Source organism: Triticum dicoccoides, chromosome 7B, assembly GCF_002162155.2.
Source record: "Triticum dicoccoides isolate Atlit2015 ecotype Zavitan chromosome 7B, WEW_v2.0, whole genome shotgun sequence".
NCBI classification, from domain to species: domain Eukaryota; kingdom Viridiplantae; phylum Streptophyta; class Magnoliopsida; order Poales; family Poaceae; genus Triticum; species Triticum dicoccoides.
Genome location: NC_041393.1, coordinates 10,684,466 through 10,712,223, shown reverse-complemented (window position 1 = coordinate 10,712,223; position 27,758 = coordinate 10,684,466). Strand labels below are relative to the sequence as shown.

At 46.6% G+C, this 27,758-nt stretch overlaps 2 protein-coding genes across 2 annotated transcripts; both read left to right on the top strand.

The window, feature by feature from the left end:
- The first annotated feature begins 809 nt into the window (after positions 1-809).
- On the top strand, positions 810-9,904 carry LOC119337166 (long chain acyl-CoA synthetase 4-like). Its single transcript, XM_037609288.1, has 19 exons — positions 810-1,008; positions 1,176-1,239; positions 1,339-1,428; positions 3,022-3,078; positions 3,226-3,274; positions 4,863-4,939; positions 5,929-5,968; positions 6,059-6,153; positions 6,689-6,856; positions 6,958-7,068; positions 7,143-7,230; positions 7,744-7,810; positions 7,914-7,989; positions 8,103-8,220; positions 8,351-8,596; positions 8,687-8,826; positions 9,141-9,323; positions 9,423-9,542; positions 9,667-9,904. Exons 1-19 carry the CDS (start codon positions 881-883, stop codon positions 9,700-9,702), a joined length of 1,953 nt encoding a protein of 650 aa, XP_037465185.1. The 5' UTR covers positions 810-880; the 3' UTR covers positions 9,703-9,904.
- Positions 9,905-22,973: 13,069 nt separating this feature from the next.
- LOC119337167 (WRKY transcription factor WRKY51-like) lies at positions 22,974-25,808 on the top strand. Its single transcript, XM_037609289.1, has 3 exons — positions 22,974-23,426; positions 24,588-24,716; positions 25,136-25,808. The coding sequence occupies exons 1-3, from the start codon at positions 23,089-23,091 to the stop codon at positions 25,782-25,784; spliced, it is 1,116 nt and encodes a 371-aa protein (XP_037465186.1). The 5' UTR covers positions 22,974-23,088; the 3' UTR covers positions 25,785-25,808.
- Positions 25,809-27,758: the final 1,950 nt, after the last annotated feature.

The window sequence follows — 27,758 nt, the reverse complement described above, 5'->3', positions numbered from 1 at the left end:
ACTATATTAACTTGCCGTACGTGATCTCAATTCTCAAATGTAATTGCATGTCATGGCTGATGGCTGCATCCGATCGAGGCAGCTGCGCAGCACAGCAATGCGGCTACAAGGTCGACGACCTCCTAACTGCAGGATCCAGAAGCGGGGCGTGGAGATTTCGAAATCAGAATCAAGAAGTTGCCCCAACCAAAACTTCGAAATCGATTTCTAGATTAGATCTGAACAACGCGGCGATCTTGTACAGAAAAAAGAAAAACAGGAGGGTACTATCGACCAGCTGATCTGTACAGTTCTTCTTTTTCTTTTCCGCCCCTGCATAGTCAAACACACAACACATCGCCATCCAATCCAACTGTACCGTATCTTAACGGCATCTGTTTTTTTTTCAACTAATATAAAATACATGCCTGGTTTTCCCCCTAGAACATCATTATTAATACTATAGTACTACATGCCTATGTACTGTTGATATCAATTGAAGTTTGCTTACCGCTGCACGCTTTCCGCGCCGTACAATATAGTCGCCTACTAAAACGTCTTATATTTTGAGAAGGTGATAGTAGTATGCCTAGGGCAATCTGTAGCAATTTCCATATCCTACGACGCGGGCTGGTGGGCCTCGTGTCCGAATATAATTTTCAGAGATCTTTTTTTTAGTCTTGAGAAGAGACGACTACTCCAACTTGCAACGGCTTCCTTCTCTCTCTCAAAAAAAAAAAAAACTTGCAACAGCTTCCAGCACGTCTCCCAACGGCTGTATATATGGTATGCTCTCTGTCTCTGTCTATTCCGTCCTGCATCGTGTCAGCAGCTACCTTTCTCCCATCCATCCTCGACTATTCTTCCTTCGCTCTCGTATCGTGCAGCGTCGTCGGAGGCGATGAAGTTCCTGGTGGAGTCGGGCGACGCCGAGGGGAATGCCGGGCCGTCGTACCGGAACGTGCTGGCCAAGGACACCGGCCTGCTGCAGTCCCCGCCCGGCGTCGACTGCCTCTGGGACCTCTTCCGGTGAGCTATTCAGCTAGCATCCCCTCCCACCTCTCTTGAGCCGCCCTGCAGATACACACGCTTGAAACCCATCCATGGCGATCTGCACGTGCTCCATGCGTTAATCCCGCTCTCTTCCTGAAGCTTCATCGATCGATCGATCTAACACGTCTCTTGCGATCTTGCAGCGCTTCCGTGGAGAAGTACCCCAGCAACCCGATGCTCGGTCACCGGCTAGTTGTCGACGGCAAGGTACTTACTTTGAATCTGAGTTCAACTAGCCAGCCCGTGCCAGTTTCCTCTGCCAGCTTGAATCAATGGAGCCAGCAGCTGAATCAAAATACCATGCAGGCCGGCGACTACGCCTGGATGACTTACAGGGAGGTCTGCGACGTCGTGATCAAGCTCGCGGCCTCCATGAGCAAGTCCGGGGTCAAACAGGTGCGTGCGTGCGTGCATACAGCTTGATCGTGACCGTGATGATGTAGACCAGCTATCACAATGTGAAGCCAGCTAAAACTTAATTTGGACGATCAGATCGATCGATGGTCAACTGCTCATGCATCGATCCAACATAGGGATAGAAAATTCCAACCCCTGCTCTTGATCCTAATCCTCCGGAATTATATAATTAAGTAATAGCAGCAGCTGGTAATAATTACGCGTACGCCAGGCTGCTTATTATATCATTAGCAACACAGTTCGTTAGTGGATGTATAATATGCCCATATCGCGTGCATAGCTTGCTCGTGTAATCGGTTAATTAGCTGGAGCCTGGATGCACCACGATCTCCACAGCTGCCAAGTTGAACAAGCCGTTGAGGAGATCATTAGTTAGGGAATGGTTAGGAGTCAATCGACTGAAATTTTGATTTGGGTCAGTCAATTTGGTCTGGATCAGTCTGAAGCGTTAGATGGAAAATGAACGACCCAGGTTATGTCTTCTTCCTCCGTGAGTTTTCCTCCTCCCGCCGCGTGCTGCCGCCGCCCACGACCGCCTTGCCGCATCGCCCGCCCCTGAACCTTTCCCCCACCGTGGGTCTTGCTGCCGCCCTCGGTCATACCTCTAGCCCCGCCCACGTCCATTTTTTTTTCTCCGGCGAAGCCCCACCGCCGCCCCTGAACCCTAAAATAGATAATGGGGTGATGACGGTGAGCCCCTTCCTTCTCTCCGGCGAGGCCATTCCTTCTCCTTCCTTCATTCAAGATCGACTGGCCTGAATTTGAAATTCAGCTGACTGATATGTAGCCAAACTGCATTAGTTAAGTGATACACCCATTAATAATACCGAAACGGATATGCTGCTCGCCACCAATATAGTTCAGGTTGAGAACACTGGGTTAATAGTCTCATGATGATACTTTTTTTTGTTGGGTAGCAACTCTACAAGTGTTTTAATTTAAAAGGTGATGGGGTGCATCATAAGCCAATAACTGCTAGTGTTATCACCTTTGGCTTTAACAAAAGGATAGCATGCTTATCCCTTCCGGTATCCAGTTGATCGAAATTGTTGTGCGTACGATGAATAGTGTGTACGATTTCCGTACGACGTGATCTCACTTGTCCATCCAGTTGATCCAACGGCTGCTGAGGACTGTCGTACATAAATCGTACAAAATTCGTCGTACGTGTACCAGTTGTCAAGCTTAAATTACAACCAGATATATACTAGTACAAAATACAACCACTGTCACATGGATATGGCTTGTCTGGATGCGAAGAAAGTCCACCCTTGAAGGTTTCTCTTCCATGGAATAGTCTAGTCTTCACCAAAACCATCTCAAGTCTGACCCAGCTCATACGCTAGCTCCAGGGAAGAGTTGACCAGTTCGATCGTGCTTGCCGTGTAGATGCTGCATCTATCATATTCGTTTTCCATTAGCACAAATTAAATTAATTTGTGTTTGACAAAAACAACTCTCGTGTTGTCCGAATGTTACTAACGAAGCCATTTGTATCATCTTCTGAACCCTTTGATACCATAATATCCTCACAAGAAAGTGGATATAAAGTGATGTGTATACTATTTTCAGGGTGAACGCGCTGGCATCTACGGTGCAAATTGTCCGGAATGGATCATCAGCATGGAGGTAAATCACTACTTAATCATCCCTCATCTAAACAATGTTTATCCCCAGATTTTCTGGAGAAAAACATTGCAGTACTTTTCAAATGAATAGTACTGTATATACATATATTTTTGTCTTACTTTGCAACTAATCCTACATATACTGCAGGCTTGCAACGCCCTCGGAGTTTGTTGTGTGCCGCTCTACGACACTCTTGGTACGTAGTATCTGCCAAGTCTAACAAACAACTTTCTAAACACTTGAAAATTTGTAGCTAAAAGGGCTAGAAAATTGTTTTTCGCAAAGAATAAAATATATTAGTAAGTACTCCCCATGTTTCTTTTTCCTTCACATATTAGGTTTTTCTCAAGTCAAACTTTGTGAAATTTGATCAAATTTATATTAAAGATTATGAACTCCACAATACCAAATAAATACAATATGATTTTTTTATGATGGATCTAATCATATGTGTTTTGTATTGTGAATGTTTTGTATTTTTTCTATAAACTTGATCAAACTTTAAAAGGTTTGACTGAAGACAAACCTAATATGTGAAGTAAAGAAATGGAGGGACTATCTTGTACTCCCTCCGTCCGGAAATACTTGTCATCAAAATGAATTAAAGAGGATGTATCTAGATGTATATTAGTTCTAGATACATCCCTTTTTATCCACTTTGGTGACAAGTATTTTCGGACGGAGGGAGTATTTTATTTTCTCCAAGCCATGTCGAATACAAATATAATAGGGCTTGGATATTTTCGACTTGGTCATGTAATAACCGTCTAGCCTCCCCGCAAAAAAAAATAAATAAATAATTACCGTCTAGCAAAAAAAACAGTCCTCCTTGTAATTTCCATCCCAACTCGACGATCCAAACGTACTTTGATTCAAACTCGAACCTAGTACATCGAAAAACCTAACTGTCCTTAGACAAAGCACGTCCGACCTACCACCCCATACAAATCCCTGCATCTCAGGACTATAAGTCACAAAACCATAGCCATCGTGTTGCCCAAAGCCACCACCTAAAACTCGAGCTCGCACGTCGTTGTGGGACAGCAGGAACTATTTGCGTATAAATGCATAACCCACATTTCTCCATCAGCTTGAATTTTGGGTAAAGTGGCTGATGCATGCAATTTTACATGGTATGAGAGTCAAGAGGTTTTGAGTTCAACACCCGGCTGACGCAATTTAAAAATAAAAAAATTACTGCCCACTTTTGGTCCATATTTAGGCCTGACGGAGCCACACATGAGGGGATTGTTGATGTATAAATGCATAGCCCACATTTTTTCATCAGCTTGAGCTTTTAGGTGAACTGGCTGGTGTGTGCAATTTTACAAAGTCATGTCACATATTTTGATATATATATTTTTGATATAAATTTAGTCAAATTCCACAAAAGTCTAACTTGAGAAAAATATGCAGAGGAAATAGAAATGGAGGGAGTACTTACTACTCCTAATTAGGTTCTGATTTAGTACTGTTCTCATTTTTATTTAATAGTCTCTTATTCCACCATCCCAAAATAAGTGACATGGTTTTAGTTCAAAATTGAAACTAAAACCACGTCACATATTTTGGGACAGAGGGTGTAATTTATTTTATTCTTGGCAAAAACAATTGCCTAGCCCCATTAGTAACAACCATACTTTTCTAGGGTTTAAAAATTTGATGTCACATGCTTGCCAAAAGAAAGAAAGATAGAAACATGAATGTTATACTAATCTGCCCGACTAGCAAAGGCGCAAGGTTAATCAAGATTGAATCTGACTAAAACTCTCTTTTTTGTTCAGGTGCTAATGCAGTGGAATTTATCACCTGCCATGCCGAACTCCTGATTGCTTTCGTGGAAGAGAAGAAGATTGGCGAGGTACCAATGCGGCCACTTAGTCCTCAATTTCATCACTCCATTAATAAGTTTCAAACAAAGAATATCACTACTACGCTAGGTCAAATATATTTTATTCCTCTTAAGCGTGCATGACTGGCCTGCAATGAATATCAAATCCGAGAAGTTTTACACAAATGAACCCGGTTTGAAAATCGATACCAACCTGTATTAAGTTTTATGGTCTTTTGGGACATGTGGAAAGAGGAAGAATGGAGAAATTCTACACGCGCTGGTCAATCAAGAACATCTCTCCCAGTTCAACAAGTTCTTTTTTTTTCTTTTTCTTTTTCTTTTGACCCATTCGCCGGGAAATTTTAAAAATGATACGAAACAAGTACTGTATGTACGACCCCTTCGGCCCGTCTAGTCATAACCTTACTTCGGCCCGGCCCAGTAAGGTCGCGCGGTGAGCCTATCAGCCGTGCAGGGCTGACGGCGAACAACCCCTCAAAAAAAAAAAAGGACTGACGGTGAACACCGGTGGCATCTCCGCCGCACGCGCGACGCCACCAGGCCTTCCCCGGCGAATCACCGCTCGAGATTTGCAGAGGGAGGCGCCGCCCCGTACGAACGGCGTCATGGCGGTCCGTTCCGCGCGAGAGGCGAGTGCGATGGGCTGGCTGCAGGCGATTCCCGGGTTTCCCCCGCCGCGGCCTACAGCCACGGCGAGGTGAACTCCGCAGGTTCTAGGTTGGGCTGGTTCTTATTTAGATGGCTAGTTCTCTGATTCGTCGTCAGTGAGCCCGCGGAGAGGTCTAACTTCTGTCCAATGGAAGCAATTTTCTCAATTATGTTTATCCTGACAGATCAGGCGATGTGTTGGCAAGAGATTATGTGCTTACTGTTTACTACTGCAAGGGGTGGGGGGTCTGGAGTATGGTCTCAAAAAAATTATAATTCTGGTTCAGTTTACTGTTTGCTTGAGACTTCATAGCCCCCCTGTTTGCTGATGCTTTCAATTATGGCAGCTCTTGAAAACCTGTCATGCCACTTCAAAGTATTTGAAAAGTAAGTTCTTGCAATGATAAGCGGTATCGACCAATTAGATGGTTCGTCACTGTGGGATTTACGTTGGTTCTATTGTTAACTCATTTTCAGCAATCATCAGCTTCGGAGGAGTCACAAATGATCAGAAAGAGGAAGCTAAGAACCATGGGCTGTCCATTTTCTCATGGGAGGAATTCCTGATCACGGTAAGATTTGGTCTTCAGCTAGCTTCTTTTTGGTGTTTTGCTACAAGTTATGGAAAGAAGTGCTTCACAACAATCTTTCTTTTAAGAAAAGAAATATGCAATGCAAATTATCTTATTTGATACATTGAGCTTGCTGCTGTGTGGCGTGCCTCCAAATGAATATGAGATATGATATATGTTTCATGACTTTTTTTATAGATATCTAGTGCTTCCTAATAAGATCTTCAACATCCCCTGCAAAACCCTGAAGTTAGCTTTACCTATATCATATTAAATGTGACTTATTAGCTACTTATATGTCTTACATGATTGTTATAATAGTATATATTGCACAACCGATAAGGTAAATTTTGTGAATAATCTTAGTCCCTTGTTATTTGAAATAGTTCAGACTGTCCTGTATTCTAGTTGAAAATACTGAACTGTAGTTCATTTCATTCATAATGTAAGGTTTCCAAGTTACTCCTGTATGACGTGTTATTGAACCATTATAATAAACTTACTCATAAACTTTGTGTGCCTGACATGTTTATAGGGTGGAGGTGAACCTGTTGATCTTCCTGAAAAGAAGAAATCCGACATCTGCACAATCATGTACACAAGTGGAACAACAGGAGACCCTAAAGGTGTTATGATATCAAATGAAAACCTTCTTGTTAACCTGGCCGGTGCTGATTCTGTCGTGCAATCTATTGGTGAAGCTGTAAGTATATAATCCAACACATTTCATAATGAAATAATCATTGCACGTGCTTCAATGAATCACACAAGTAATGCTGGTTACTTTCCACTTTGTGGTTGCAGTTTGATCAAGACGATGTTTATTTGTCATATCTTCCACTAGCTCATGTCTTCGATAGAATGTTTGAGGAAGTGTTTATATCTCATGGATCGAGAATCGGATTTTGGCGTGGGGTATGCTTTGTGAATACTCTATTTCCCCAAGTAGTCAATGGGTTCATACTGAAATTACTGTCATGCATCTGTAGGATGTCAAGTTGTTGGTTGACGATATTGCAGCACTAAGACCAACAGTATTTTGTGCTGTTCCACGTGTACTCGACAGAATATATTCAGGTAAGCTCCATATGTTAGCTGTTAACATAGTTAGATATTTATACAAAATCTATTGTTGTGTCATTTGGATAAAGCACTTATCGTTGATTGCATAACTCGTTACAGAAGTAATAACTGCACAAGTTTCTGTAAACTCTGGCTTTCTTCTATCAGTGACGTGAACATGTTCAGATATTATTTTCTATTTGTTCCATTATCTCCAAATGCATTAATAAAAGTTATTGCTGTGGTTACATTATTATAGATTTCAAAAGATCTTGATAAATCACCAATGAGGAAATACCTTAGCTTTCGGTTGATCTAGTTGTTGAAACCATACCTAAAATTTTGGTGGAAAAAATCGATAAGTCTACAAAAGGAAATAAACAGAGACTAATTAAGTTTTCAGTCGATGTACTAACTATCAAACTTCATAGAGATGGATGTCATGTAACGAACAGCTTCAATGGAAGATTACATGTAATGTCTATTTTTACTTTGCCTAATATTCGATGCATTATTATTTTTATGTAGGTCTTACGACCAAGATTTCTGCTGGTGGTATATTAAAGAAAACCTTATTCAATCTTGGTTACAAGATGTAAGTTTGCACATGATTATAACCGAGAACCCTTTTTTTAAGTACACATATTATTTTGCACATTCATGATACAATTTTGAGATGGTAGTTATTGAATCATCAGGAAACTAGACAGCATGAAGAAAGGAATTAAACATGAGAAGGCATCTCCATTCTTTGACAAGTTAGTTTTCAGCAAGGTACAGTTAGACATTCAAGAGCAACCAATCTTATACCTCATCAGATAGAATTAAAAATGTCAATACAACTTTATGTCTATATACTATGTCCTAACGTAGTGCTTATCTTTAAGGTGAAAGAAAGGCTGGGTGGAAAAATCCGTATTATCGTGTCTGGTGGCGCTCCTCTTGCTGTGGCGGTTGAAGAATTTTTGAGGGTTGTGACATGTGCACATGTTGTTCAAGGCTATGGTATGCACCTTGTTGTTTAAGTTCCTTTATTATTACGTAGACAAGCCCTGCAGATGAATTGCACATATTATTAGATGACAGAAGCACTTCCTAATAAAGCTTTGCATAATTCCAATTTTTTCAATTTTAGGACTCACCGAAACCTGTGCGGGATCTTTTGCTGCCATACCAAATGAATTCTCCATGGCTGGGACTGTTGGCCCACCAGTTCCACATATAGACGTTCGCCTTGAGTCAGTTTCAGAGATGGGTTATGATGCTCTGGCTAGCATTCCTCGTGGCGAGGTATGCATAAAGGGAAGTGTTTTGTTCTCTGGATACTACAAAAGAGAGGACCTAACACAGGAAGTCCTGACTGATGGATGGTTTCACACAGGTTAGCTATATCCCTAACTTCAACTGGAGGCAATGGATATCTTAAGTTATTATATTTTAGATGATGACTGTGAGTTGAATAATGATACAGGGGATGTTGGTGAGTGGCAACCAAACGGAGCCTTGAAAATCATTGACAGAAAGAAAAATATATTCAAGCTTTCACAGGGAGAATATGTTGCAGTGGAAAATCTAGAGAATATCTACGGTGTTCTTCCAGAGATTGACTCGGTAAGTACCTGGTCAATTATTTCCATAGGAATGTCTGAATTTCTGTCTTCGCTGTGTTAAGTCCTACTTCTCTGTGGTGAAACTGTGTGCGAATGAAAAATAGTGGCTTCTCAAAGTTATGTAGTGTTGCTCGTCTCGTCTCTCTTGTCGTTTTGCTTGCAAACTTTTGAGAGAGTACAGAGAGCACATCTGTTAAAAAAAAGGGCATACATGCAAGAAAATAGTACTGTAGGTATACATTTTGTTATTTTTTATATCCAGTTCATACGCCATTTGTCTCGATTTTCATGTTTCCTGCGGATCAATTTTTTCAGATATGGGTGTACGGGAACAGCTTTGAATCTTTCCTTATCGCTGTGATAAACCCCAATGAACAAGCACTTGAGAACTGGGCTGGACAGAACGGAATCACTGGAAGCTTGGCAGAACTATGCGAGAACGCGAAGACTAAAGAGCATTTTATAGCAGAACTCTCCAAGATCGCAAAGGAAAAGAAGGTAAAGCGCCCTGTCATAGCCATCCTTGTACAGCTCGACCACCACCACCGTCTGTTCCAGGTAGTATTGACATGTCCCCGGTGTTTTCCCCTTTGCCAGCTGAAAGGGTTCGAGTTCATAAGGGCCGTCCATCTTGACGCGGTGCCGTTCGACATGGAGCGCGAGCTCATCACCCCGACGTACAAGAAGAAACGGCCGCAGATGCTCAAGTACTACCAGGTCAGACCTCATACACGCTTTCCCCTGATTCATTCCGGCCTATCATCATTCCCTTGTTTCTCCAAATTTCTCTAGCTCTTGTATCCCCATTGCTTACCTGATACATAATCCCATGAACGTTCAGGGAGCCATCGACGCGCTGTACAAGAGCTCAAAATAAGAGTGCGGGCACTCCGAACAACAGCGAAAACGGCTTCTAGATCCTCGGAGCTTCCCGTCGAATCCTCGTGTGTGTGCGCGCGTGTGTATGTAAATTAATTAATATGCAAGACTTTGTTGTCAATGGTTGCTTACGTTTTTCACACAATGATGATATTCCCTCCGGGTTAATTAATACAAGACTTGTTGTTGAAGGCTGCCTACGTTTTTCACACAACATATGTTCCCTCCCTCTGAACTGAATCCTATTCGGTGCTCTGTCTGCACCCCTCTGATTGATTGGCTTGGCAAACAACTGTTGCTTGTGCGGCTTTCCTCTCCGGTCAGCAGCCCGGCGTCAGCGCAGGCCCGGACGCCGGCGTCACCCTCCGGCATTCTTAAATTCCCTGCCCTATACGCGGAGACAGGCTTTTAGATTCTCGCAGGGGTCAGTTCTTCCGAATCTTCTCTTGTGTCTTTGTTGACCTGTATCCCACCAATATTATCACTGTGCTTTTGACGCCATTTTTAGAGGAGATATTACTTTTTTGTCACCATTAAAACTGGAGGGGAGCGTTGAATCAATGGTCAGCAGTCAAACGCTGTGCTGCAGTTTTGAACATTCTGAGCTCCACTGATGGACGAACTTTCCAAAAAGCAGTCCACATGCTACTACCAAGCGAGTGAATGCCAACGCGAAAGGGAGAGGCATCGGCTAGATGGCGCGGAGCATGTCACCGTCGCAAGCGAGACCGCGCATACTTGCCGCTGAAATTCCATTCTACACGTCGCTGAGGTTTCAGTCAGGGAGGGAGGAACATATACATTTCTTCCCTTTTGGTGCTACATGCATTGCCGTGCCGTTTGTGTGAGGCGCAACAGGTGTCCAAGCGGAATCGTGTCGTTTTCAGGGCTTTGAGGTTCCCCTGTTCCCCTTGCGACGACGATTCCCCGACTATTTCTGAGCAAATTCGTAGTCGAAAATGAAAAGGAGACCATTCGCAAACAAAAAATGAAAAGGAGACGTTGTCTCTTTCTTTTGTTCTCCATGAGTACTTCAAATTTGAATTTGAAGTTTTTACAACTTTTAAATTTGAGTTTTTTTTCGGGGAAACTTCCAATCTATTCATCATCAATCATGATAGCATAACGAATACCAGAAATAATAAAAATTACGTTCAGATCTATATACCACCTAGCGACGACTACATGTACTGAAGCGAGCTGAAGGCGTGCCGCCATCATCACACATCCCTCACTGGAGCCGGGCAAAATTTTTTGTAATAGACGGTCGGGAAGTCGTCGTGTTAAGACCCTATAGGACCGGCGCACCAGAATAGCAACCGTCGCCATCGAAGAGAAGTTTAGATCGGAAGGATCCAACATGTAGACACACAAACACGCACAAACCTACCGAATTCACATGGATCCACCAAAGACAAACGGCGACAACACCCGTCGCTGTTGAAGAGAAGATTAGATCGGAAGGATCCAATATGTAGACACACGAACACGCACAAACCTACCGGATCCACATGGATCCACCAAAGATAAACGGCGACTAAATCCCGCGAGATCCGCCGGAGACAAACCTCCACATGCCCTCCGATGACGCTTGAAGCATCACCGGCCGGGAGCTAGGCAAGGAGTACTGTCGGTGTCAAAACCGGCGGATCTCGGGTAGGGGGTCCCGAACTGTGCGTCTAGGCGGATGGTAACAGGAGACAAGGGACACGATGTTTTACCCAGGTTCGGGCCCTCTTGATGGAGGTAAAACCCTACGTCCTGCTTGATTAATATTGATGATGTGTGTTACAAGAGTGGATCTACCACGCGATCAAGGAGGCTAAACCCTAGAAGCTAGCCTATGGTATGATTGTTGTTCGTCCTATGGACTAAAGCCATCCGGTTTATATAGACACCGGAGAGGGCTAGGGTTACACAAAGTCGGTTACAATGGTAGGAGATCTACATATCCGTATCGCCAAGCTTGCCTTCCACGCCAAGGAAAGTCCCATCCGGACACGGACGAAGTCTTCAATCTTGTATCTTCATAGTCTTGGAGTCCGGCCGATCATGATAGTTCGGCTGTCCGGACACCCCCTAGTCCGGAACTCCCTCAGTAGCCCCCGAACCAGGCTTCAGCGACGACGAGTCCGGCGCGTATATTGTCTTCGGCGTTGCAAGGCGGGTTCTCCTTCAAACTTCATGTTCCTGTCGAATAGTGTCCGACTTCCGTATAAATGTTGCGCTCCTTGGCTTCTACGCCCAATAATGGCCTTCTTCCACGTGTCGTATGAATGCGAAAAGCTAGGGTATTTTTACATTTTACCCCCTAGCCGTGCGAACGAGCCGCCTATAAGAGAGGCGAGTATCTAGATCCAACTCACACCATCCTCCTCCGCAAGTACTCATCGAAGCGCCTCTGACAAAAATCTATTCTATCATGGATAGTCGACGCGGCTCCTCCTCTCGCGCTCCCAGCCCTAAGCCAGGAGATTGGGGGAGATGCTCAGTTCCACACAGCGAGCTAGTGGCGCTCCAAACCGAGGGATATCTTCCCCCAGCCTTCATGGTTCCGGTTCGAGCCGGACTGGCCACCTTCAGGGGTGGAAAGTAGGCGGAGAGCGTCCCCAACCCTTCCAAAGGAGAGCGGGTATGCTTCGTCCCTTATCTAATAAGGGGACTCGGATTTCCCATACATCCGTTTCTCCGGGGGCTCCTGGAGTTCTACGGACTCCAGCTTCACCACCTTACACCTGCCTCCATTTTGCACATCGCGGGCTTTGTAGCTCTTTGCGAGTTGTTCTTGGGCATCGAGCCCCATTTTGCGCTGTGGAAGAGATTCTTTTGCCTCGTACCCCGTTCTCACGAGGGGTCGATATATCAAGTGGGCGGAGCCGAAATATGGCGTATCGTCGGGACCGGATATCTATCCGGTAGCCCTGTGCGTTCGGTTTATTCGGTTTACATGGTTCGGTTTATACGGTTTTTCGGTATGTACGGTATTAATACTTCGGTAAATACGGTATGAAATTAAAATACGGTTCCGTTTCGGTATATACCAAATTATTTCGGTATGGTTTCGGTATATACCATAAAAACCAAAGTTGACGCGAATTTGAAAATGACGTAATAATAATTTGCAAATTTATGACTCAAAACACATTCTATTTTACACAAATAGTATATGACTATATATATAAGTATATATGCATGCATTGATTCATCTGTTGATGGTTATGGACGTGCTTAGCATTTTAAAAAGAGAAAAATGACAATGTTACAAGAAAAATGTTGGTGCTTAGTAGTGAATTTGACTCATGTACAAGAAAAATGACAACTTGTACGGTTGTTCATCTCAAGAAATATAAATTTATCTTTTACTTCGGTTTATTCGGTTAACCATTCGGTTTTTCGGTATATACCATAAAAACCAAAGTTCAAATCGGTATGAAAAGTTCATACCATACCGAAACCAGAAACCATAAAAACAAAAAAATCGGTTTGGTTCGGTTTATTTTCGGTATGGTTTTTCGGTTCGGTTTTAAAATGCATAGAGTGACTATCCGACACCCCGAAGAAGGCGTCCGAAGACTGGCCTTCGGAATGGTTCTACATGGAGGACGCCCCTCTGCCGGATCCAGTTCGGATCGGCCTCCCGGAGTTCAGCAATGCTCCCTTGAAGAAACGCCTGAGTTGGCGCCCGCGGAGCCCTCAACGGGAGGATGATGGGAGCGTCCATTATCTGATGGGCCGGATTAGGTTACTGGCCCACTCTGGATTGACCATGATTGGAATCATGGCCATGTGCATTATGCGAGGGGTGCAGCCGCTCCAATATAGGGGCCACCCTATGTGGGATTTCAACGGGGAAGATGACGCCACCCGTCATGGCCGTAGAGGGCCAGGCTCGGCAGCCGATCTGGTAAAGATCCTGTCCGTCTTGTACAAGGGGGAGGAGGATGACTTCCTCCGCACGAGTCCATTGAATGGATTCTCCATGAATAACCATCGGAGCTGGGTAAGCGGACGTTTATCTACCCGATCCATACTTCCAAAGTCAAGTATCTTACTTTGTGATTTCGACGCAGGAGCTGCGCCGGGACGTGGAGGGCATACAAAGCCTAACTCCTCAGCCTGAGGATCCGGAACGATCCCTTGATCCGGCCTCCGAAGAGGATCCGGACATAAAGGTGGAGCTGATTGACGGGGTGTTCCACCAACTTAGCATGGACAATGCTCTAGTCGCCATTACAGCTGACTACCCCGGTTTGTTTCCGGCCTCCCAGGTGACTACGACCGAGGTCTTGACACCATCATTTGATCCGTGCTCAATTCTGACCATCCTATACTGATGGTGCATCGTAGGAGGTGCCTTTAAGGCGGGAAGCCGAACCCGCGGCGGCTGACCAGCAAGGGTCAGTTCGGCCCAGCAGGCGGAAGAGGAGTGCGACGCGAACCGAAACGTCGCCGCAACGGTACGGCGCACTGCTGTTTTTAAGGGAAGGATCCCTAGGAGGTATATTAATGCTCATAACCTTTCCAGGCGAAAGAGCGCTCGCCGGACAGTGTCCGGAGAGGTTGCCAATCAAGCCTCCGCCAGCCATGCTCCAACGCGTGGTCCGGAAGGGGAGGCGAATACAAGGCATGAGCCGGATGCTCCTCCGACAGAGGATGCCGACAGGCTGTCCGCCACCCCGTCTGAGGTGGAGAGCGCCATGAATCACAGGCGTCGCCGGACAGTTCTTCGTGACGCGTGTTTCTTCCCGGAGGCGTTGAATGACTTTGATGCGGGAGACGCGCACCTCCGTGCCGCTCAAGATGGTTTAACCAGAGCCACGGAGCAGTATGTGAAGGACATACGGGTAAGTAATCTTAATAGTTATATATGCCAGTAGCCCTCGAGACTTAAAATAGTTAAAATAACTGATTTAAGGATCATTTATTATGCAGGATCTTACGGAGAAGAATACCCACCTGTCCCAGGAGCTTCAAGAGTGCAAGGCCCAACTTGAGGCCGCACTGGCCGCCTCAGGGGGAGCCACAGAGACCCCCGCTGGTAATACGTACTTCGAAAAGATAAGTAGTTAACAAAGTGCGGCGTGTGCGTAAATCTGACAATAATATTGCAGAGGGCGCCGGACTAGATCCGGACAAGCAACAGCTACTGCGTCAGCTAAAGGCCGGTGAGAGGGTGCTTATGAAGGTGCAGCAGGAGAGGAACAAGCTCCAAGATGCCCACACCCAGCTAGGAGAAGAGCTGAAAGATGTTCGGGCCCAGCTGTCTGGCTCCGTGAAGGAGAATCAGCGGCTTCGTCGCGGCATTTATAGTAAGTGCTTGAGCAAATTCCTTTGAAAAGAAGAATTCGGCGAGGAAGTCGATTGACAGAAATGTGTCTTTAGGTGTGCTCACAGGTCGCCCTGCGGAGTAAATGCCCGGTTTAACGGGTGACCAACTTCCGAGCTGGTGCAACTGTTCGAACATGTTCGGCAGGCGATGAGTGGCGTCGTTCAGGCCTTATGGCCTTCCGTCTCCCTACCTGAGGGCCTTGGAGGGCTTGCTGAGAAGCTTCAGGGAGTACGGCGACGTCTCCGTCTGTGGAAGATATCGGCCTGCCGTCAAGGCGCCAGGGAGGCCTGGGCCATGGTGAAGACGCGGTACCCGAAGGCTGACCCAAACCACATGGCCGAGGTCGGACCTGTGGGGCCTGATGGGAAGGAGATCCATGTGAGCTTGATGTACGGCCAAGTAGAGTTGGCCGCGAAATATTCCCAACAGGACTGTAAATTAGACAGCCTGTCAGATGGGATCGAAGAGGAGTACAATCAGTCAGTTTGACGATGTAATTTAAAATGACATGTAAAATGCCTTCTAGCCGGATTGTAGATCATTTGTCTTTGCCGGCCTTTTCGCTTCAACCTCGGGACCCTAGAGTCCGGAGTGTGTCCGAATACCTTCTCAGTTATGAAAAAACCGGGGCATGCATGGAGACCAGGCGTGGGGGTCATTAGTGCTTTATCAGACAAGTGCCCAAGTAGTTATGTTATATTACATGGTTAGTAAGAAACATCTTCCAGGGAGGATAGTTCCGTTAGGGGTTCCTTTCCCTGGGAGGCATGCCCTAAAGTGCATGCCCAAACTGCGAAAAGAGCAGAAAAAGCATCTGGGGGCAGATAAATAAGTAAGTAATAAATCATCTTTCAAGTCACCGGCCGAATATTCTCTTAAGAACGCTAGCTTTCGGCTTCACCCAGTCTGAGGTACACATCCGGCTGACCCGGCAGTAACAATCGCAGAGGTGCTCCCTTTACCTCCTAGACGAACAATCGGGAATGTAGGGGTAAGCACAGGAGCCAGGCAACCCAGCTTGGCCAAAACTTAAGTCATATTGATGCATATAATGGTGAATAAAAGGTACATGCGGAAGTATGACACATGTGTTGGGCATGAAGCCCGTATAAATAAGCTTCTGTTAAAGAAGCCCCCAGGTATAATGAGTGCTAGGAGCACATCAAGTGTGTGCGAACAATGCGCAAATCAGCCTATCAAAGGTATGGAAAAAAAGGTGGGAAGAAGGAGGGGGACAAGAGATAGTGAAAATTTAAAAAGGTGGACAGAGGAGTGAGACGAACTCTGAGTCCGGCGTTAGGCGTAGAATCTTCGGAGACGGGCTGCGTTCCATGGGTTCGGCTCGAGTCGGTTGTCAGATGCGTTTCGTAGACGGTATGCTCCGCCGGTCAGGACTTGGTCGATGATGAAGGGACCTTCCCACTTGGGCTTAAGTTTTTCCTTTTTCTTGTCCGGCAGGCGTAGAACAAGTTCGCCAACATTGTAAGTTTTGGCCCGTACTTCTCTGCTTTGATATCTTCGAGCCTGTTGCTGATAGAATGCGGAACGAGCTTTTGCCACGTCCCGCTCCTCCTCTAAGGCGTCCAAACTGTCCTGCCGATCCAACTCGGCTTCTCTTTCTTCGTACATGCGCATGCGAGGTGAGTCATGAATTATATCGCAGGGCAGAACTGCCTCTGCGCCGTACACCATAAAAAATGGTGTGAATCCGGTAGTGCGGTTTGGCATGGTCCGCAGCCCCCAGAGTACGGAGTCGAGCTCCTCTACCCAGTGCGTGTTAGATTCCTTGAGGGACCGCACTAGTCTGGGTTTGATGCCGCTCATGATTAGACCATTTGCTCGCTCGACTTGACTGTTAGTTTGGGGGTGATAGACTAAAGCGTAGTCGAGCTTGATGCCCATGTTTTTGCACCAGAGTTTAACCTCGTCGGCCGTGAAATTCGTGCCGTTATCAGTGATGATGTTGTGGGGGACACCAAAACGGTGTACTACCCCGGATATGAAGTCTATCACAGGTCCGGATTCTGCCGTTTTAACCGGCTTGACCTCTATCCATTTGGTGAATTTGTCCACCATGATCAATAAGTATTTGTGCTTGTGGGTTCCCCCTTTAAGGGTTCCAACCATGTCAAGCCCCCAGACCGCGAACGGCCAGGTAATGGGTATAGTTTTGAGGGCGGTGGGTGGCATGTGGCTCTGATTAGCAAAGAGCTGGCAACCGACGCATCGTTGGACTAAGTCCTGAGCATTTGCCCGGGCTGTCGGCCAATAAAATCCTGTACGGAAGGCCTTGCCTACAAGGGCCCGGGCTGCAGCGTGGTGCCCGCCGAGTCCGGCGTGAATTTCAGCCAGGAGAATTCGCCCTTCCTCTTTGGAGATACACCTTTGAAGGACTCCGATTGTGCTTTTCTTATAAAGTTCTCCCTCATGGACCTTGTAGGCTTTAGATCGCCGAACTATGCAGTGGGCCTCATTTTGGTCTTCAGGAAGTTCCTGCCTGATTGAGTAGGCTAGGAATGGTTCCGTCCACGGGGCAATTACTGCCATTATTTCGTGGGTTGAAGGTGTTATTTCATTGGCTGAGCCGCCGATTGTGTCAGAATTGTCTGAGTTAGGTGATGCAGCTGGTTCCAGATTGTTATTTCCGCACTCCTCTTCCCATAATACGGATGGCTTAAAGAGCCGTTCCAGGAAGATGTTCGGAGGGACGGCGTCGCGTTTTGCGCCGATGCATGCCAACACGTCTGCTGCCTGGTTATTATCCCGGGCTACATGGTGGAATTCGAGTCCTTCGAACCGAGCTGACATTTTTAGGACGGCGTTGCGGTAGGCCGCCATTTTCGGATCTTTGGCATCAAAGTCTCCATTTACTTGGGATATTGCAAGGTTTGAATCCCCGCGCACCTCTAGGCGTTGAATGCCCATGGAGATTGCCATCCGGAGGCCATGTAGAAGGGCCTCGTATTCGGCTGCGTTGTTGGATTCCATGTACATTATTTGAAGTACGTATTGGACTGTGTCTCCATTTGGGGATGTCAAGACGACGCCAGCCCCCAAGCCAGCCAACATTTTGGATCCGTCGAAATGCATGATCCAATTGGAGTACGCGCCGTACTCTTTAGGGAGTTCGGCTTCGGTCCATTCGGCGACGAAGTCAGCCAGAACTTGCGACTTTATAGCTCACCGTGGTTTGTATGTTATGTCAAATGGTAAGAGCTCAATGGCCCATTTTGCAATCCTGCCCGTTGCGTCGCGGTTGTTTATAATATCGTTGAGAGGTACTTCGGAGGCCACCGTTATGGAACACTCTTGAAAGTAGTGTCGCAGCTTCCGGGATGCCATGAACACCGCATACGCTATCTTTTGATAATGTGAGTACCGGGACTTGCATGGAGTTAAGACAGTGGATACGTAGTACACTTGTTTTTGAAGAGGGAATCTGTGCCCTTCTGTTTCTCGTTCGACGACAAGTACTGCGCTAAGAACTTGATGTGTTGCTGCGATATATAATAACATAGGTTCGCCCAGGTTGGGCACGGCCAGGACCGGATTTGTTGCCAGTATGGCCTTGATTTCTTCGAATCCGGCCGTGGCAGCATCCGTCCATTCGAAGTGTTCGGTGCGCCGGAGGAGGCGATAGAGGGGTAGAGCCTTTTCTCCCAAATGGGAGATGAAGCGGCTTAGAGCCGCTACGCATCCAGTTAGTTTTTGTATTTGCTTGAGGTCTTTTGGGATATCCAATTGTGACAGAGCTCGGATCTTGGCTGGGTTTGCTTCAATTCCTCTACCGGATACAATGAAGCCCAAAAGCTTTCCGGCTGGTACTCCGAAGACACATTTTTCGGGTTGAGCTTAATGTCATATGCTCGGAGGTTGTCGAATGTCACCCTCAAGTCGTCTACTAGAGTTTCGACGTGTTTGGTCTTGACGACCACATCATCTACGTATGCCTCTACAGTTTTGCCTATCTGGATAGTCAGACATGTCTGAATCATGCGCTGATATGTTGCGCCGGCGTTTTTGAGTCCGAAGGGCATTGTGTTGAAGCAGAATGGCCCATATGGAGTGATGAATGCCGTTGTGGCCTGGTCTTTTTCCGCCATCTTGATTCGATGGTATCTGGAGTATGCATCGAGGAAGCACAATGAATCGTGCCCTGCGGTAGCATCGATGATTTGGTCGACGCGAGGGAGAGGGAAAGGGTCCTTTGGACAGGCCTTGTTAAGGTCTTTGAAATCGACGCAGAGGCGCCAGGATTTTTCCTTTTTTGGTACCATTACTAGGTTGGCTAGCCAGTCCGGATGTTTTATATCTCTGATGAATCCGGCTTCTAAGAGTTTGGCTAGCTCCTCTCCCATTGCCTGTCTTTTGGGTCCGGAAAATCGCCGAAGAGCTTGTTTGACTGGCTTGAATCCTTTTAGGATATTTAGGTTGTGCTCTGCCAGCCTGCGTGGGATTCCTAGCATGTCTGAAGGGTGCCAGGCAAAAATGTCCCAATTTTTCCGAAGGAATTCTCGTAGTGCGGCTTCTACATCAGGATTTAATTGTGCCCCAATGGAGGCCGTCTTTGTGGGGTCCGTTGGATGGACCTGAAATTTGACTATTTCGTCTGCTGGTTTAAAAGAGGTGGACTTGGGCCTCTTATCGAGTATCACATCGTCCCTATCCACCGTGGAGCGCAGCGCAGTTAGTTCCTCCGCCGCTAGGGCTTCAGATAATGCCTCTAGGGCTAGTGCGGCTGTCTTATTTTCAGTGCGGAGTGTTGTATCTGGATCACTGGCGAGAGTGATTATTCCATTGGGTCCGGGCATTTTGAGCTTCATGTACCCGTAATGGGGTATAGCTTGGAAGATTGTGAATGCCTCTCGCCCTAACAAGGCGTGATATCCGCTGCCGAATGGGGCCACTTGGAACGTGACCTCTTCGGACCTGTAATTGTCCGGCGAGCCAAACACTACGTCTAGTGTGATTTTTCCTGTGCAGCGTACTTCTCGACTAGGGATTATTCCCCTGAAGGTTGTGCTGCTTCGCTCAATGCGGCTCCAGTCAATTTCCATTTTTTGAAGGGTTTCTTCGTAGATGAGGTTTAATCCGCTGCCACCATCCATGAGTACCTTGGTAAGACGAAAGCCGTCCACTATCGGACTGAGGACCAATGCGGCTGGTGCTCTAGCTGTTCGGAATTTAGGTTCGTCGCTGGCATTGAAGGTGATAGCCGTGTCGCTCCATGGATTTGTTGTTGCTACTTGGTAGACTTCGGTGAGGCTGCGGATTGTTCGTTTCCGCACGTTATTTGATGCGAAAGTCTCGAAGACTGATAATACCGTACTGGTACTGCAGGGCTGATTGCTCGAGGCTAAAAAGCCTTCGCCACTTTTGGCCACCTGCCGTAGTATCCAACATGCTCGAAGGCTATGTGTTAGAGTGGCGCCCTCCGTACTGTGGATTTTGCAAGGTCCGTTGAGCCATCCCTCCAGTACGGTTCCGTACCCTTTAGGGGTTTTTTGCTTCTTGGTTTTTAACCCAGGTGCTTGAGTATGACGCACCCTTTTATTTCGGACTGGGGTTGTATTCAGGGCCGGATTGTCCCAAAACCTAGTTTCGGTTTTCCAGGCACTCTCCATTGCGCAGTATTTTTGTACAATGGTCGCTAGGTCGGCGAAGCGTGTAACTTCGCGACGACTGATGGCGTTTATGATTCCCTTATCCGTGCAATTGTTGCAGAAAATTGAAATCACGCTTTCTTCACGGCAGTCATTTATCCTGTTCATAACCAGGAGGAATCTGGCCCAGTAATGATGTACTGTTTCATCGGGCTCTTGCTGTATTTTAGATAGATCGCTTATGTTTGGGTGGGCGGGTGGAATTAAGTTCGGAACCCCGCCCGATCTGAGGCTCAAAGGCCAAGAAGCTTTCGAATTTGGAAGCTCGGTTCGTTGGATGCTTTCCAACAAATCTGGTCCGATGCCTGACTTTAGGTTCAGTATTTGATTGGCGTCTGTCCCTCCGCGGGAATCAGGCATGGAGGGATCGGGAATCCGGACATAGTTGGTTTTTAACGTAGAAGAAGAGTCGCCGCATTGTTCCTCTACCGCAACAACGTGGTGGGTAACCTGGGGAGAGTTAATTTCTCTCAGATCGGTTTTAAGCCCAATCTGATCGTAGTCGGTAGCGACTCCCAGGGCGGCGATGCGATCCAAGAGCTCGTTTACGGAGGAGAGCTCAATCGGATCTAGCTGCTCGGCGAATTCCGAGCTGACGTGAAGATCGCTTTTAATGACCTGAGAGGTCATTGTCGGAGCGGTGGCCGAACAGGCGGTCATAAGAAAACCGCCTAGCCGGATAGTCTGGCCGGCGGCCAAAGCTCCCTTGACGACGGCGCCGTCTTTAAAGACGGGAAAAGGCATCCTTCCTGATGGCGACAGCACAGAGGAACTCTCAATGAAAGCACCAATGTCGGTGTCAAAACCGGCGGATCTCGGGTAGGGGGTTTCGAACTGTGTGTCTAGGCGGATGGTAACAGGAGACAAGGGACACGATATTTTACCCAGGTTCGGGCCCTCTTGATGGAGGTAAAACCCTACGTCCTGCTTGATTAATATTGATGATGTGTGTTACAAGAGTGGATATACCACGAGATCAAGGAGGCTAAACCCTAGAAGCTAGCCTATGGTATGATTGTTGTTCGTCCTATGGACTAAAGCCATCCGGTTTATATAGACACCGGAGAGGGCTAGGGTTACACAAAGTCGGTTACAATGGTAAGAGATCTACATATCCGTATCGCCAAGCTTGCCTTCCACGCCAAGGAAAGTCCCATCCGGTTACGGGACGAAGTCTTCAATCTTGTATCTTCATAGTCTTGGAGTCCGGCCAATCATGATAGTTCGGCTGTCCGGACACCCCCTAGTCCGGAACTCCCTCAAGTACCTTATTCCATCTTAAGAGAGTTGTCGACGGCTTGTCTGTCTGAGCAGGACACAAACCCTAAAAAAACTCAGAAAAGCATCAAAAAACAAAGTCATCCCACGGCAAGGGCCGGGATCCACCACATCTCCATGACCCTAAGGCCATAGGAGATGAGGCAGACTAGCATCAGCACCGGCCGGAGGCAGAAGAAACCCTAGCGGCGGCTAGGTATGAGTGCCCTGACGGCTGGGTACGTTTCACGCGAATAAGTCACCCCTCCTTTAAATTTGAGTTTTGTGCAGCGGGATCACCTAATCCATGATATCACCTGATATTTTTCAAGAGTTTCAATTTTGGATTTCAGCTTTTTAGGGATACATATCTTGTGAGCATTGACCATTTTCTTTGGAATTGTTTAAGTCTTATAAATTTGAATTTTTGTGCAGTGTACCATGGCCTTGGCATCCTGCTATTTCCCCGAACTAGGCATCACACTCCGTTTTGTTTTTTAACTATCGGCATGCTACTTTGAAGGAAGTCTCCCCTGGCCGGCTCAGGGGGAATAATGTCATTTTCATGGGTTTCCTGCACCCCTTACGACGGCGGTTTCCCAGCTATTTCTAAGCAAATTCGTAGTTCAAAAAAACAAAACAAAAAAAAACACAACGACAAATTTGGGTTTAAAGTAGCGAATATATCCGCCTTACCAACTAATCAGCAGAATGTCCACACTAAGTACAAGAGACAATCCTGGAATTTTACACTCCACTATCTAAGATGATGCTATGCCAATAAGCTTTACGGCCGAGAAATTATTTTCCCTATTGGTTGTCCCGGGTGGACCTAGCAATTTCGACCCAGCCTTCTAAGCAGTACGATGATAAGTATGAGGACCAGAGACCGGTCAACCCCCCCAAAACTCGGTTTCCCTTTCCCTGGGTCAAACTTTAGGACCGGAAGTGCATCAGCAATTCAGAGCTCATCACGGGCCACCACATCATCGTCGATCTACCGTCAGATCTCGTCTCCTCTCCTCTACTTTTCTCCTCGGTTTCTTTGAACTCGCCCTGCTCCTTCCTTGCGTCTTGCACTCCTCGTACTTCCCGCCAGCCTGCCATTGCCGTTGCCGGCAAGCTAGCTAGCCATATGCAGCAGGACGCTGGAGGAAGTGGAGGAGGGGACGGCAATAGCATGCATCTGCTCCTGAGCATCCTGGCCGACGGCGAGGAGCAGGCGAGGCGGCTCCTCCGCGAGCTGCCGCCGGCCGACGACGAGGGGCAGCTGCTCGGGCGGGGACCGGCGGCCCAGTGCTGCCGGGGCGTGGCGGAGCAGCTGCTGTGCACGTTCAGGAAGGCCATCGCCGTCGCTAAGGCCATCGAGGCGGCCGGCGGGGACTCGCCGCGGTCAGCCGACGAGGGCGCCGGCGCCGGCAGGGACGCGGCGCAGGCGCAGGAGCGCCAAGGTCAAGGCGTCTGCAAGAGAAGGTGCGTACGTACGATTATGATTTCAAATTTAGGACGGCAAACTTTTTCTACGTACCTACAGAAATGTCGAGCTAGCCAGCTATATATAGTAGCCAGTAGGGTAGTGAAAACGCTCACATATTCGTGTCTCTGAATTCTTTTTCTTTTCACATGCCAATGCTTCAAATCCATTCTCAAAATATTTGCATGTTTTGGTCTCAAATATGATACTCCCTCGGATCCATATTAATTCTCGCTGATTTACTACAAAAAATGGATCGAATGGAGTAGCTTTATTACTCTCACATCCGATAAGATTATTACACTGTTTCGCTATGGCACCATCAACCAAACGAAGTAACATGGTCAAAAATTGCATGCGGCAAGCCACACTAGCTAAAGAAGTAACACGATCGATGTTAGACATATTGAAATATATTGACCATCCTTCTCCATCAGCTCAGACGTTTGTATGAATTGACTGGAGCATGATTCAATAAGACACTGGGCAACTAGTTGCATGTATGCTCGCCATCCACACATGGATATCAACTTGCTGCCGTTGAGCTCTTCCAATCTCTTCGCGCTATGGTTCATCAACGCCATATGCTACGACATATAGTTGTAGCATAGACAATGACATTAACAAGTTGTACTACAAGAGAATAAAACCTGCATACAAGAGTTGGTTAACCTTTGTCCCGCATCATTATGGCATGGCCAAATTGACAAATAATAAGAGTACAGCAAGAATTAAAGACGGGGACATCTAATATAATGGAAGTTAGTGGCATTTTTGGTTCCCGGCCCGTCAAGATGTCATCGCCAGGAAACATACATAAATCCAACATAGAAGAAACTAAGTAAATACACAGTCCAAATGTTCATCACTTGTTCCTATATATGGAAGTTTTCATTCCTCTTTTAAATTTCTCAAATATGTGGATAATTAAATAACTATTCGGTTCTCAAATATGAGGATTTTTTGTCTGAAAGGTACCCAACCGCTCGAACGGGGAAACTAGAAAGCGACGTAGAGTAATGGCACAAAGTGGGGTTTTGGTGTTTTGGTCAAAGAGAAATGCATCTACCATGACCATACATATAGCTAGCCAGCAATTGGGCATTCGTTAGCATTTGAATTAGTCTAAAAGAAGTTGCCTGGTCCTGGGTATGACACAGGAAGGGCTTGCCAAGATGGACCGAAAAGTTCCGTATACCCGATGACGCGAATTTGGAGTACACGCCGGACGACGGATTCAGCTGGAGGAAGTACGGCCAGAAGGACATCCTCGGCGCCAAATTCCCAAGGTTTGTGACATTTATTTTATGAAAATCATGTACTCCCTCTGTCCCATGATATAAGAGTGTTTTTTACACTAAATATTTAGCTGCCCTAAAATTTCAATATTGCGACTTTGTCAAAATACTTATGAACATAGTATCAGAAAGAATAAATCTCGCATAAAATTATGCTTCCTCTGTAAACAACTATAAGACAGCTTTAATGACCTAAAACATCTTATATTTGTTCTATAAAGAAATGTTAGATAGGCAAAAGAGTATGAGAAAAAAAAATACTTCATCCGTAGCAAAATATAAGACGTTTTTGCACATAAATTTAAACTACAAAAACATCTTATATTTTGATACCGAGGTAGTACAAAATTGACCAGCTTCAGTTTGTAACACTGACTGACGACGGTGGTGGGGATATGCCGCGCATGCAGGGGCTACTACAGGTGCACGTACCGCAACGCGCAGGGGTGCGCCGCCACGAGGCAGGTGCAGCGCTCCGACGCCGACCTCGCCGTGTTCGACGTCACGTACCAGGGCGCGCACACCTGCCTCCAGGCGCAGCGCCGCGCCGCCGCGCCTTCCCCTCCTCCTCCTCCTTCCGCCGCGCACGACGTCCAACGGTCACCACCGGCGTTGCAGGACCCGGAGATGCAGCTGCTCGAGAATTTCAGGAACGGACTCAAGGTGGAGACCGACGGGCTGCCGCCGCTGCCCTTCCATGGCGACGGCACCACAGCCTTCTCGTTCGCCTACGCCGCCGCAGGAGCAGCGGGCTACTCGCCGGCGGGGAGCGGCGGCCAGCAGCTGCTGCAGGGAGGGGGCTGCTTCGCCCCGGCGTCTTTCTCGTCGCCGGCCGCAACGACGTCGGCCGGACCGGGCTACTTGGCGCACTGCACGCGCGGGGCGCACGAGTCGCCGGAGCTCGCCGAGGTCGTGTCGGCGGCGACCGCCTCGGACCCCGCCGGCTTCGACTACTCGATGTACCTGCACCAGCACGACCTGGACGCGCACCTGCCGTTCCAGTTCGACCCCATGTTCGGCCACCCTTCCAGCTCCCATGGCCAACACGGAGACGCGTGAACGAATCGAGGCGTGATTATTCTGTAAAGAACAGTCGGATCATTCAGGTTTCGGTATGTATGTATGTATTATTAAATATTAATCCATCATCACCGTCGGAAAATACCATCTGGGTGTGTCTAGTTCTGATCTAGCTACTACTATCTCTGTACCGACGTTTTTTGCCGTTTAATTTAGACTGAAAAACGTCTTATATTTTGATACGGAGTAGGTACATGACAGCGTCTGTAGTACCTCTCGCGCCTCACCATTTCCTAGATTAGATGATGGGTTGTGCATACTTGAACGACATTTCCCAAAGGTATCACTATCACCATCAGGCATTCATTCCCGAGTGCAGGCTGACGACTGTCAACATTATTTATGGAAGCGGAAATGAATATAGAAACCCGAAAAACGAATATGGAAATGGATACTAGGGGAAATGAAAATGGACCAAATACGGCACATACACGGAGAGAGAAGCAACTAAAGACCCCTTGAACCATAGACAAAAATACAAGGAAACCAACAAAGTTGTTCAATTGATAAGATGATGTACAAAATATGAAGATATATATAGCATGGGTATATAATAGGATATATCAGCAGCAGTGCCATGCTCGATTACGGATTAGAGATGTTGCGCGCGTATTGTTATACTCGATGTAGTAATAGTACAGTAGAAGTTGGGCCATTTGGGCCTTCTGCTCATCACGTGTAGGGCCTAATTGTGTGTTTGTTGGGCTACAATATAGCCAAAAACTTGATGTGGTCACCAAGGGAGCACCCAAGAAGGAATGCCCTCCAACCAATGCCGTTGGGGAAGGGGTTGGGGATGGAGTTCATGATGGTGGACCGGTGGTGAGACAAAGATAGAGCTGTGAAATTGGAGACGATGGAAGACAGTGAGAAAGAGATGGTTGGAAGAGATAGTGGAGTGCGGTGGTAGATAAATAGAGGTTTTGGAGTAAATGGGTGGGATAAATGAATGTTGCTCTTTGATCAACAGCTATGGTAATTGCGGTCATCATAATGGCAAAAAAGTGGTTGTAGCCGACAAGAAGGCCAAGGCGGTGGTGGAGCTTGGCAACGCCCTCAAGCGGCCAAAGAACTACAACCATTTCTATGAGGACGCCAACCTACTTTTATTAGGCCATCCATGCACTCAAGCTAGAGTATCTGCCGATGTCACTTGAGTTCGTCAAGCACTTCATGGTCGTCCCAAAGGAATTCAAGATGAAGATGAACAACAGATGCGCCTAGACGGTGACGGTCCGAATAATCAACGGCATGCTCGCCCTTGATAAGGGTTGGGCTGCCTTCACCATTGTTCATCAGATCAGGATAGGTTATCTCGTTACCTTTAAGTTGGCGACTTTCAACACCCTAAGACTCATTGGGTACGATGTTCCAGACTTTGTCAGGACTGTTTATAGTTTAACTATGTTTTTAGACTTTGTTTTACCTCACCACTTTAAAAGAAGGTATACAGACATCATGTGTTGCAGGTAACATAATTTAACTATGTGTTTAAACTCTGTTTTACCTCACTCTTTACTTTCAAATATATCAGATCTACTATAAAGATTTACTGGAAGTACAAAGCACCCCAAACATAACAAAAATTACATCAAGGTCTATGAACAACCGAACAACCATTGCCGCCACCAGAACGAGCTGCCGACGCGTCGCTTTCATACTGGAGTAGGCCTGACCTTGTCGATGACAGCCAAGAAGTCTTCTTGCACGTGTCCCTCAGGACCCGCAGTGGTTGCCATTGAATCATTAAATCAGTCTGAACAATCTAACACGAGAAGATCGAAGGCTTCCTCCAGTGCCTTGCGAGAGGGAAAAGAAAATGCTACTCACCACTTTAAAAGAAAGTATCCAGACATCATGTGTTACATGTAAACCAAATACAACACACTCTGCATCTGTGTAGAACAAGCACTCAACCAAACACTGAGCCAGGCTGTGGAGGATGCAGTCACA

Excerpts from the sequence above, each read along its gene's own strand:
- LOC119337166 (XM_037609288.1), top strand. The coding sequence starts at position 881 with ATGAAGTTCCTGGTGGAGTCGGGCGACGCCGAGGGGAATGCCGGGCCG. Across the intron at positions 8,221-8,350 it reads ACATGTTGTTCAAGGCTATG|GACTCACCGAAACCTGTGCG; the intron begins GTATGCACCTTG and ends TTTCAATTTTAG. Across the intron at positions 9,324-9,422 it reads AGATCGCAAAGGAAAAGAAG|CTGAAAGGGTTCGAGTTCAT; the intron begins GTAAAGCGCCCT and ends CCCCTTTGCCAG.
- LOC119337167 (XM_037609289.1), top strand. The coding sequence starts at position 23,089 with ATGCAGCAGGACGCTGGAGGAAGTGGAGGAGGGGACGGCAATAGCATG. Across the intron at positions 23,427-24,587 it reads CAAGGCGTCTGCAAGAGAAG|GAAGGGCTTGCCAAGATGGA; the intron begins GTGCGTACGTAC and ends GGTATGACACAG. Across the intron at positions 24,717-25,135 it reads CTCGGCGCCAAATTCCCAAG|GGGCTACTACAGGTGCACGT; the intron begins GTTTGTGACATT and ends CCGCGCATGCAG.